Below are 12948 nucleotides of genomic sequence, written 5' to 3'. Positions count from 1 at the left end.
TCAGAAACGGGAAAGAATTTTTAATTGATTGTGTTTATAAAGTTTCTTGTTTCTCCAAACACACCTTTGATAATCTTCTAATTATTTGTTATCCTCAAAGGGACCTTTGGGGTTTAAGGTGTGATCCAGACCAGTTAAAGTTTCTCTTTCCCTGAATGCCACATTACCTTTATTAATTATTTTTTCAGTATGCTGAAGCTAATATTACATTTTCATTTTCGCGATAGTTCCCCTTTGAGTATACGTCTCTTAGAATTCCAGCTGGAAGGTGGCGGGTAAACTATACTTGCTCTATCAGACACATTTCATTTATAAAAACAAGCCTACAATTCCACTGGAGAGAAATACAGAGATGGTTTAGTAAAAGAAAAAAAAAAGTTTCTTCTTTGTTCTGTGCTTCTAAGAAGTATCTGTAGAGTGTGTGTTAGTGTCACGGCAATGTGATAAGTTTATTTATTGATATCTACTTGATCTGGGTTAGAATACACTCATCTGAGCCACAGCACTGCCACTCGGTCAGTAGGTTAGTTGTGAAGCTTTCTGGTTGAAGCAAGGCCTCTCGGTCAATGATGTTGTTGTCCGAAATCGGTCGCTGTTGTTTCTCAGGACCAGCTCCAGTTCCTGGAAGTCTTGCAATCGGGCGACATCTTTATCCTGTAAAGTGCAAAGAAGGAAAAAATATATTTTTAAGGTTTGGTTTAATGTACAAGAAGAAAGTTGCTGTGCCCTGTAGTGATGTAATATTATGGAAGACAAAATTGCGTATACGCCAACGACATGTTATTATTCTTGGCAGACCCAGCAGACTCGCTAACACAGCTTCTTTACACAGTAAACACATTTAGTAGATTCTCTGGGCTGCTGATAAATTGGGGAAAATCTCATATATACCCTCTGGACATTTCAGCTCCCCGTTAACAAATGCTCAATCAGCCCTTGCAGTGGGTAGATGATTTCCAGTACCTCTCGATAGGTGAAGCCCGTCGCGGGGCCCCATACACGGGCCAATAAGCTGCCAACACGGTCTGTCGGCAGCTTTTATCGGCCCGTGTATGGCCACCTTAACTCTGAAATGGATTTCGGGTGACTCCACCAGTATTAACGTATGGAAAAGCTTACTAAGGGAACACACTACTATAGCCCGCCTGGTGTATTCACAGAGGGGCAATATGGACAAATTTGAACAAATATGGCATCCCTGGACCAGACTCTAAAGGAATGTTCCTAAAAATTCTGCAGTTTTAGAACACTGACCTCTAAGTTTGCACCCTGATATGCCAGGCAGGACATGGACTATACCAACACAAATTCTGCAATTAATAGACAAAGAGGAAACTGTATGAATACCCACCATTTTATTTCTTATGGCTTAAAGGTGGCCATAGACATGAATGCCATCTCCCGACCTGCCACTAACCATTCAGATCAAATAAAGTAGTAAAATAACAGATCAGACAATGTTCTGCCCCTGACAGCAATCGTATGAAAGTTTATGTTCGACAAAAGCTAGTGACTCCCACTGAGGATCATCAGATCGGCAATACATGCAGAGATATTATCGGCAGCCAACAGAAACGTTCGAACCTGTTCGATCATCTGAACGACCGATCGCCATGGCATGGAAAATGTCAGGACACTCCACACACGGCCCAAAAATCGTACGAAACGGAGATTCGTACAATCGGATCTTTGCATCTATGGGCAGCTTTATATTATTCTTTCCTTGTTTATTGTTTAATTTTGTCAAAAAAGCAACAAAAACTATTTTTAAAAAATATATGACTGTAGCCATTGAGCAAGTGCCAAATGAAATGCTCGCTGCAGGCAGCAGTCTACAACAACAGCTGCTGTTATCAGCTATCGGTAACTACTGCTGGCTAAACATACAATATAAAAATATGTTATATAGCTGTGTGTAACCAATGACAATGACCCTATGTTATCAGCTGTGATGTCATTGGAAATATAAAAGATAATGGATAGCACACCCGATTTGAATGGCAAAATTAGTGTATTACAAAAAAGAAGAAAAAAATAAGCAAAAATAATATACAAAACATAATTAAAAATGAAAAGGTGAGCCCAACGCATTTCGACCTTAAGGGTCATCCTCAGGGGCACAAAATAAACAAAAAATCAAAAAGTCAGTGATTTCATTGGGACTGACCTATCAGCAATTACTCATCTCTGCCTGCTTGAACTACCTCCTACATCTGGTAAGGCAATGCTGATTCAGTTAAGCTGGCCATAGACTCAAAGATCCGATTTCGTCCCGGCATTTTTCGTCCGGCGGAGATCGGTCGTTTGGTCGATCTGACAGGTTAAAAGATTTCGGTTGGCTGCCGATAATTTCTCTGCATGTATTGCCAATCGTACGATTTTCAGTGGGAGACTGTCACTAGCTTTTGTCGGACATAATTTCGTACGATTGCTGTCAGGGGCAGAACATCGTCTGATCTGTTCTTTTACTACTTTATTTGATCTGAATGGTTAGTGGCAGGTCGGGAGATGGGGGAAGTCCGATCGTTCGGGGATTCAAACGATCGGATCTTTGCATCTATGGCCAGCTTTAGTCCCTTGAGAACGAACAAGTTGCCTGTGTGGGGTATAGGGGTAATTGCGTTTGAGCAATTTGGGTCTTTCACAAAGTAGTTTTTTTTATCTAAGAGGGTATTTATAGTCAGAAAACGATAGTGAAGCATTGGCTTCCTTTACTGGCCAGAAAAAATAGTTGCAGCTGCAAGCAGTGGCATTTTTGTGGTGTTTTTTTTGCAGCAGAGGAAGCAGCCTGTGTGTAGCAAGGAAAGTAATGCACAAGTCACAGTTAGCACATTTAGTGATATTTAAGCTCTATCTTATCGAATGATTTACACTGAAGTCAAATTGATTTATTTAAGGTGGTTTGAAGCCACGTAAAGCCTGAAGCAGCCCCGTTTGTCATTGCCTTTAAACTTATATCGGGGACCAGGGTGATTTCAAATGGGTAGCCTCTAGCCGCTGGGCACAGTGCATAGCTGTAAAATACTGGGCCCATTCACAAAATCTCTGTACAAGACTGGTGGCTGCACATACCAAAGGGGACTTGGTATGTATGGCTTGCATTTATTCCCAGGCAAAGATTACCATAGCTTGACTGCCACATCAGCTGTTTCCTGTGACCGTCATATTAATGGCTTCCCTGCTGTGACTATCATACAAACAATGTCTCTTTCCTAAAGCTTACATATTAAGATCATATTAAGATCCCTTCATTTGGAGAGGTCACCAAACAAGCGGATTTTTTTCAATGATATGCCCACTTTGAAGTGCACAGAATAGGGCCAATCCAATCGTTTGGCCCTCGGGCCAACGATTAGATTATAACTGCCGCTATGCCAGCTGTCACATCACATCAACAAGCATATGTGGCCCTTGTTCCAACAGGAAATCAAAACTGCCCCATCGACAACTGCCCAATTTTTGGCCTCCCATGTCATAACAGCATTTCGACCAGTCCATGACATCACGTCAACAGGTTTTGACAGTTAGCTGCTTGGGACATTTAGAATTTAGGACAAATAACTCCACTCAGTTAAACAATCTATGCAAATCAACATAACACTTCAAAATTATACGGCTCAAGACATTTTAAACTTGCCCTCTGCAATGAGGCTTATATTCTTACAGCTCCCAGATGATGTTTTAGAAGATGCATTATTCATTTCTGTAGAGGAATTACACAAAAGCTGTTGAAACAGCTACTGCATGTTATTTGGCCTTAGTACTGAACACAAGGCATTCTGAGAATACTTACCATCCTAAGCATAGTGTTGGGTAATTTCCTAATTTTCTCCACATTCTCTGGACTGACTTTCAACTCCATACAACACACTCTCAGCAGCTCTCTGTAAGTAAGCTCTTGACGGTCCATTTCAACTTCAATGAAATCATTGTCTCCTGGAGCAGCACTCTGAATTCTCACTTTAAGGACCAGTTCTGGGAACAGTAAGAAATAAACTAATGGAATCAAAAGAACTTACAATGCAGAATGTATCTCTCTATAAAAATATAAAGTCTCCATATGCTCCCAGTTACTTCCCCAATCTGTTCTGTCTCCCTGTATCCTCACCTCGTCTCTTCTATCCCCTTACTCCTTATGCCTTCTCTGAACCCTAAGGATACTCTCCCAACTTCACTTCCAATCATTTTACCTGATCACTTGCCACACTTCTTAGACAGTTTACACCTCTCCACCTCTTGTTTCTTCTGTGATCTCAATACATTCTCAATGCACCCTCCACCTCCCACTCACTTCATTTATGAAATGGGGATATGTTAAAATCATCTTGCCCTTCATTTCCCAGGTACCCCTGCTTCCCCTGCTGCTGTACACCCAACTCTGTCTGGCAATTCTCCCTTATTCTGACCCCCTTAAGAAAGCATGTAACCATGATCTGATTTAGAAAGCAAAGCTCCCCTTTGATAAGTCTAGCACTGGAATATTAACTAAAAATCAAAGACTTAGGTGATCTGGTTGTACCTTTCATGTTGGATGGAAATGCACCGGTGAAAAAGAACGGCTGAAATACTTGCATAGGTCCAGCATTAACACTTCCATGATGATGGCTGTTAGAAACTGGGGAGAAAAGACTGCAGTTTGGAGGTACGGCAGGTGAGCAGACAGGGCCACTCTGTACTGGGGATAGTGCACAATCTGGGGTAACATGCACATCTCTGTTAAAGAATAATGCTGGGAGGGGATCATCGCTTGTTGAAGAGGTAGATATACAGACATTTTCCATTCCATTCGATAAGGAGGGATGAGTTATGGCGAGATGAGGTGGGTTGCATGAGGCGCCATTTTCAGAGTGAGGGGCTGCAGTAGGTTCTTCTTTGTCAGTATTTTCCCTAGAGAAGCTGTATGAAAAAGGGGGATTTGCTAAATAATTTGGGACAAAGGGTAACTCAGAATCTGCTTTTGCTTCTTCTGTTTCTGGCTCTTCCACTGTTATTAAAAAAATAAAAAAAGAAAGAGAGAGAAAGAAAAAAAAAATAATAATAGGGGTCAGTTAAAAGTGTCAAGTATAAGCTTCAAGCATTGCAAGACTCTGGAACTGAACTGTGACAGAATGCTCTGTTATAAAGATAGCTAGAATCTCAGCCATAAAGCAGGGCAGGACCGCTGCTTACAATGAGTCAGGCTCTGTATCACTGTGACAGAATGCTCTGTTATAAAGATAGCTCGAATCTCAAAAGTAGGGCAGGACTACTGCCTTGTGGTAGAATTGGAAGGAGAGTTCATCATATTATTAAATTTTATGTAGCGAAAAACAAATTTTCACCCAAAACAAATCTACTTGACTAAATATTGCAAATGCTTTTTTTTTTTTTTTTTTAATAATATGGTCTATTTAAAAGCATTACACAAGCAAATTCTTGCCATGACCAATCATGGAGACAAGAGTAAACTACTCAAAAAAAATTTGCTTTTTTATTTTTTTTGAGTTCCTGCCATCGATTCTGAAGGTGATAGCAGGGGCATGGTGGCTTTAGGCAGCACAAGGCTTACATTACACAGTGACGGCAAGGTTCAATATGGGACCTAAACAAACACACAAAATAAATGAGCCTGCCCAGAATTATGTCACATAGGTGTAACAGTGAGACTAGCTCATCTGAGCGCTCAGCTAATTAAGACTGTGTTATAAAATGGTGTTTATTGCCAGCATGTGATGCAATACAGAAACTGCTCTTTTACAAGATAAAGAACTTTGTAACAGATGATTTCATTTTATTAACTTACTGAGCAAGGGAGCTGTATTTTCCTTTTCTCTTGAAGAAATAAAAAATACTCATTATTTACTCAACTATTATAATTTATATTTAATTTTCCCATAAATATTCAGTGAAACATACTGGCATGAAGTTCTATTTATTCATATCAGTGGGAACCTAGGATGCCTAGGAACCCATAGCTATCAATCAGGTTTCTGCTTTCACACAATAGACCAGTAAATGTGCTTGCCGAATGGTTTCTGTGTGTTATGAGAATTGTGGCAAACTTTGATACAGTCAACTCAATAGTGACCACACCCAGAAGTTAAAAAGTGAAGTTAACATTTTTCTAAACTCTGCTGTGATGGAGGGGATAATTAGTGATGAAATTCACCAATTATTGGTTACACACAACCTAAAACTAAAAAATTACTTTCAATTCGATTTTTATTTGCAATTACATGAAAATGGGTGCCAACATGGCACCTTGCTTATGCAAATATTTTTCTGGATTTTTATTTTTTTGATTTTTTATTTTTTTTGAAGAAACCTTTATTTTCCCTAATAATCAATTTTCACAACATATCCATGCATACATGCAGTATATAGAGTTTTTCTTTGAACAGGCACCACTGAGGAATTGAAGGAGTTTAATGCCACTGTAATACACACTGGATGTTAACGTGACTTATACTGAAGGAGGGTTTGTAACCTATGTTTACACTAAACCCACTGACCAAAATAATTTATTGAGACCCACATCCCATCACCCTCCAGGGCTCATTAGGGGTTTGCCAAAAAGACAGCTCCTGCGAGTAAGACGCACCAGCCTAGAGTCCTATAGGGATGAGGTAAGAAGTATACCTAGGAAGGAACTACTTTCTAGGAAATCGGTTAACCCAAATATGGTACAGAGAATACCGTTTGTATCAGCTTATAATAGTAATTCAAACGTATGTCGTAATATTATTTTGAAATATTGGGGTATTTTGAGCACTGCTACTAAATATGGTCATCTGTTTCAGCAACCGCCACTATTTTCATATAGACGAGGAAGGAATATTGGTGACCTCATCAAACCTAGGCCTAGTGGACAACAGGGTGGGCCCTTACTCTCTAATCCAAATTACAATGGCACCTTCCCCTGCAGGAATTGCGGCCATTGCAATGGCATTATATCAGGCAATTTTGTAACCCATCCTCAGCAGGGCTCAAAGCATACCATCAAGGGGTGTTTTACATGTGACAGCAGTGATGTGATATATTACATTAAATGCCCTTGTGGCCTGGTATATATTGGCCAAACTTCAAGATCGATAAAAATCAGGCTTAATGAACATAAAAGCACGATGTGACAGCAGTGATGTGATATATTACATTAAATGCCCTTGTGGCCTGGTATATATTGGCCAAACTTCAAGATCGATAAAAATCAGGCTTAATGAACATAAAAGCACGATACGTAATTACAAACCACTACCTCCACAAACTCCAAGTAACAAAATAAATGATAAAGATTCTGTGAAAGCAAAAAGGGAAACTTTATTAGCGAAGCATATTCACTCACAAGGCCACCGGGTGGCACAACTTCGTCGGCAGATTTTAGAAAAAGTGAGAGCCAACCCAGGTCAAGATAAAAAAAACGTGTGTTACGCCAGGGAATGCTTCTGGATTTGGTTACTCCAATCCAGGAGTCATAAGGGTCTCAATGAGGAATATAATTTGTCCTGCTTTTTATAAATATTTTCTTGTTAATATTCTCAGCAAGTTGTACTTACCCTTTCTTCCTATTTATCTACAGATAAGAAACCCCCGTTGATATTATTTCTCTGTGACAGGTAAATTACCTTATCTTGGAAAAGGGTTAGTTTGTTATTTTGGAAATGTCAAATATGTTAAGTGTAACTTCTTTGAGATAACAGGCAGTGTCTTGGTATTATGTATCAATTTTATTTTTTCCTTTTTAGATACACCAATTTTTCTTAGCACATTTGAGGCTTTATTCACTTTTTGGACTCTTGTTTGAACTTTATTCTGAGGATTAACTCGGCAACTGGACTTCTTATTATGAGACTGGGGAATTGTCTAATTGGAATTTACACAGAAAATTATGTGGGTTGGTCCTACGCTAATTTAATATGCAAATTGTGTTAATTGGTCACTCTTTTTATTGTCTGCACATTGGTTTTTTGGTATTCTTGAGAAAGGGGCTTGCCCCGAAACATTGCACGTTCACACTAATAAACAGCAAGGGGGAACCCTGCTATTTCTTTGCCTTGAGTGCCTGTGTTTTCTACTTGTATCTCAATATTGGAGGCTGCCGTATCCTCCTATACAGGGCACCAGTCTACGCAGTGGAGGAAAAGTTAAGGGTGTGCGCGACTTCATCTACACACAGTTCAAACTTTGATACAGTGACAGAGCCTGGCTGGACAGAGTTTCAGGCAGATCAGAGGCATGGATAGGTATAACTGGGGAATGATATGTCAGGGGTCCAAGGAGAAGAGAGTCAGCATTGGGTCTCCATATAAAGTCTCACCTCCCAAAAGCCTCTTGATATCTTTCTTGGATGTCAGTTGCACTGGCCTCTCTCCTTTGCTGGTAAGAATATCTTCATCGGCTCCGGCTTCTAATAGGAATGATACAATATGCAGGTGGTTCCGCTTGCACGCCCAATGCAGGCAAGTCCTTGTAGAGATATAATGAAACATTGATATAAAACAATTCCATAGCAGTGGACACATATATCTATCTATATCTATCTATATCTATATTTCTCTATATTTCTCTATCCTTGTTTGTTATAGTTATACAGGAGCGGTGACCAGTTCCATGTTGTAGCTCCCACCCTTCCCAGCTATAGTCAGGTGATCCCAATGGTGTTTAATAAAAGGGCAGCCAAGTTTGGGAGTTTTACTTTGAAAGCAGCAAGTAAGTTACAGGTAAAACTAGTCCCTTTTGTATAATGAAGCAATAGAATTCTTAATGAATCAGATGAAAATTGAGCATAGGACTGGCCAGATATGGGATGACTTTGACGTAGTTGGCCATCTTAAATATATTGCAATATATGGACAAACAATCCCTATTTTGTTTAAAGGGTAAGGCATTTTTCAGTAGCAGTATGCACAAAATGTCTCTGTCTTAAATATATTGATAATGGGTTGAGTGCAGAGGACTCTTGTATGTCTCTCTCTCTCTCTCTCTCTCTCTCTATATATATACACACATACACACTAAACAAGGTAGCCTCAGCACTCTCAATATATAACCCCCTGAAAAAATATTCTTGCACAACTGAAGTGTAACTTTCTTAAAAAAAGACACTTTTAGTTACAAAGTTTGTACAAAGCATGCACACGCCCTGTCAAGGCAGTGTCCATGCGTCAGTCCTATCCTAAGTAGCTGGGGCTACCTTGTTTAGTACGTAAATTAAGCCTTGCCCACATGCACCCAATAAGAAAGGGGAGGAGCGGCATTTCAGCTTGTTTATTTAAATTTTTTTATATTTTTTGGGGAGGTGGCTCTCTCCTTAAATGCTCGTTCTCCCAACCCCCACCTAATGGTGTCTTTGGAAGAGATCATGCTAAATAAAGAGAAAAGCAGATATGGTCTGTCTCCCCCCAAAGGTAACAATTTATTTTTTCACTTAGGATAGGACTGACACATGGACACTGCCTTGACACAAAGGTGTATTACTTGTCGTTTCGGTCTCACACAGAGGACTTCACCTGGAGTGTTTTTTATGCCAGATTAAAGGAGACATATAGGATAAATGAAAAAAACCCTAATTCTGTAGGCAATTAAAAGTAATATATGGTGTTGCTTTTACATGGTGCTAAAAATTATTATCTTTAAAAAAAGCCCCTTTATTGGAGCTCCCTATATATGTTCACTGGTCCTGGTCTGTGTTTCAAATGAGGGGTGGGCGTGTCCTAACGGTCCCTGCCAGAAGCACAGTAGGAGAGGGACAGCCAATCACAGCCCTGCAGTCACACAAGCACAGACAGGCTTCAGGTCATGCTAGCTGCAGTCAGATGAGAGCCGCCGGCTCCCCTGCACAACTTGGGAATTCAGGGAGCAAGAAGTGGAAGAGAAGGGAGGGATTATTAGGGTTTTTGAAGAAATATTCAAAAGATCAGCCTGAAACACTTCTTAAGCACAATTCTTCTATATCTAAATGAGTATAATGCACTGGTACATTCTTATTTTTTACACAAAATGTCTCCTTTAAGGTCTCTGTGTGAGCCCCAAATGTTGAGTTATAATCTGCTATATAGCCACACTGCACGTATCAGCATTAAATGACCATGCAGGGAGAACTTGCCCTTTAAGAAGTATTAATGAAACCGTTCCCCACCCCCATATAAACAACAAGATAAAGGGAGAGGAGGAGTGGTGTAACTTACCAGCCATTTATCTCATTTTGTGAATTAACATTGGCCCCACATTTTAGCAGCTTCTGCACCTCTTCCAAATCCCCCAAAGCAGCAGCCTCCCTCAATCCTTCTTCCATGTAGGTAGGTTCCAAAAATAAAACTGGGACCTTGTATTTAATCTAGAAAAATCTTCATCTGGCTGCAGTCAAACATTGAGATTTTAGGCACAATAAATATGCTACTTTCTGCTTATATACCGAGATCTAAAATATTTCCATGGAAAAAAAAAAGTGCAACAATTATATTATTTGGGTATTGCGAAAATGATACAGTCCAGAGGGTTAAATAAATTGGCACAGACGCCTCCTTACCCCCGAGCCAAAAGCAATAGATGTATATCCCATATGGTGTATAAAGGTCACTCCCATTCAAAAACGAATCACCATTTTGTAAAATCCTCTATATAACTACCCCGAGCCCCTCTGGAACGCCTCTACGAATCCGATTTAACGTAAAAATTGTGATAATCCGCCCTCCCGGATGGATGCATCTCTCCAAAACTCTTTGCTGGGGGACGGGAATCCGTGGGACACCGCAAGCGCAGCACTTTAGTTCCGGGTTGCAGAAAGGCCTCAGCGGCTTGCCTTGCATGTAGATGAGAAATCTCGCAAGATCATGGGGGTGCCCCCTGATTTTATCTTTTGCTGGGGCCCTGGAATAATATGTCCCTGGCCATATTTCTTTGAGACAATCCTTCCATTATGTTGTATGTTATAATGAGGTTCCCCCTACTGAACTATCAATGAAGCTGATTCAGTATACGAATCTTAAAATGCAATTCAGGGGATGGGCTTGGTCAATCCCTGCACTAAATGGGAATGAGCACACAAAAAGCTATGCTTAAATAACTGAACAAATCCCACACCCCTCTCTCCTGCTGCTTTCTGTCCCCTTTGATATAGGCTGTTCATTCATCTCTCTCCCTTGTTTAACTGCCCCCACCACCACCACCAGACTTTTTATCATCAGGGAGTGTGACCCTCAGGCAGCTGTGTGGCGATTTGTATAATGTGGGGAGTGACAGCACAGTCTCATCTTGTGAAATGGGAACAGGCAGGGGCATACTTATAGAAGAAGCAGACCCAGGTCTGGACTGAGAATCAAAATAGGCCAGGGGCGTAACTACACAGGAAGCAGACCCTGCAGCTGCAGGGGGGGGCAGGAGGTATAGGGGCACCATGAGGTCCTAATTCATATACAATTTAAATAAATATTGGTAAAACTAGTCAACATGGGGGCCTGAAAAATAATCTGCTGTGGGGCCCAGTAATATCTAGTTACACCACTGAAATAGGCCCTGGCATTTCAGGTACACAGAGGCCCAATCAGCCCACATAGAGGCCCAAACAGCCCCCACCAGCCCTAAGGTTGCCACCTTTTCTGGAAAAAAATACCGTCCTTCTTATATTTTTATCTTTTTTCCCTATTAATAACATTGGGATCAACCATAGTTTTTACCGGCCAGGTGGCAACCCTAACCAGTCCCCTAAATACTAACTTTCTATGGCACCTTATAGCAACCCCTCTGGCATTTGCCAGAACCCACAGATTGCCAGTCCGGGCCTGGCAGACCCTGTAGCTGCAGGGGGCCCCAGGAGGTATAGGGACCCCAGGAGGCTCAAATCATGCTCAGTTTCAACATCTTTTAGTAAACCAGGACAACCTCTGGATATGTTGGGGGCCCTAAAATTATTTTCTGTTGGGCCAGTGACATCTAGTTACGCCACTCGGAACAGGCCCAGCCTGGCTAGGGAAGCACAAATCCTGGATTCGGTTTGGGAATCGTCTGAATCTGAACCTTTTTTAGCAGGATTTGGCCAAATATAACACCCTGACTTAATTGAATCCAAACACCCTGACTTAATTGAATCCAAACTCCAAAAATCAAATGACTTTAGGTCAAGTGATTAAGGGGATTAAATCACGCTGATGTGTGCAGACTTTCTTTCCCCCTGTTGTTGCATAATTTTTCCCTAATAAGCCTGAATCCTTCCTGAAATATTCAGGGTTCAGCTGAATCCCAAAAATATGGATTCGCTGCATGCCTAATTCTGGCAAATGCCAAAAAGATGCCATAGACAGTCACCATTTATTGGGCCTCTGTGTACTTGAAACACTAGTGCCTATTTGAATCTCAGTCCAAACCAGGCTGGGAGGTATGCCACTGTGTGGGGCCCCCCATGGACACAGGCCAAATAAGTCTAACTTTCCTAAGGCCATCCACTGTCTCTACATTCCTGGGCCCTAATTTAGCAGCTCCTGGGCTTGATATTTTTTATTCTTTTCCAGAAAGGTGGCAACCCAATATATAGAGTTGCCATCTGGCTGTTAAATTTTTTGTTTGTTTGATGCAATGTTCTCAATAGGGAAGAAAGATAAAATATAGGGTGCCTTTTTTCCAGAAAAAGTGGCAACCCTAAATACAGGTCATCTTGATCACCAAAGTCACTTCCTTTTGGTCATGTCACCGTGCAAGACTCCACTCTAAAGGTCCCCATAGACGCAAAGATTTTTCTTTGCCGGAAGACCGATTTTAGCGAAATCCGACCACTCCGTCAAATTATCGTGAAGTTAGTGGGAATCGAACAATCGTACGTCTTACGATTTTTCGTCCGACATCGGTCAGAAAATTGATCGGGCAGGTTAAAAAAAGCAGCTACCCTCAGTTTTCCCGGCAATGTCGCCTGAAACTTTTTTTTTAGTTGATGGTCAAAAATGATCGATTCGAGATAATCGATTGGATCTTTTAAAAATC

At 40.8% G+C, this 12948-nt stretch overlaps 1 protein-coding gene across 1 annotated transcript; it reads right to left on the bottom strand.

Annotated features, from left to right (window-relative positions):
• Positions 1-339: 339 nt before the first annotated feature.
• ankrd40.L (ankyrin repeat domain 40 L homeolog) lies at positions 340-11434 on the bottom strand. Its single transcript, XM_018235424.2, has 5 exons — positions 10164-11434; positions 8294-8442; positions 4520-4984; positions 3794-3975; positions 340-654 (listed from the first exon to the last, which is right to left on the bottom strand). The coding sequence occupies exons 1-5, from the start codon at positions 10268-10270 to the stop codon at positions 517-519; spliced, it is 1041 nt and encodes a 346-aa protein (XP_018090913.1). The 5' UTR covers positions 10271-11434; the 3' UTR covers positions 340-516.
• Between the last annotated feature and the right edge of the window lie 1514 nt (positions 11435-12948).

Source organism: Xenopus laevis, chromosome 9_10L (assembly GCF_017654675.1).
Source record: "Xenopus laevis strain J_2021 chromosome 9_10L, Xenopus_laevis_v10.1, whole genome shotgun sequence".
NCBI classification, from domain to species: domain Eukaryota; kingdom Metazoa; phylum Chordata; class Amphibia; order Anura; family Pipidae; genus Xenopus; species Xenopus laevis.
Note: the sequence above shows the minus strand (reverse complement) of the source record. Positions and strands in the feature narration are given on the sequence as shown.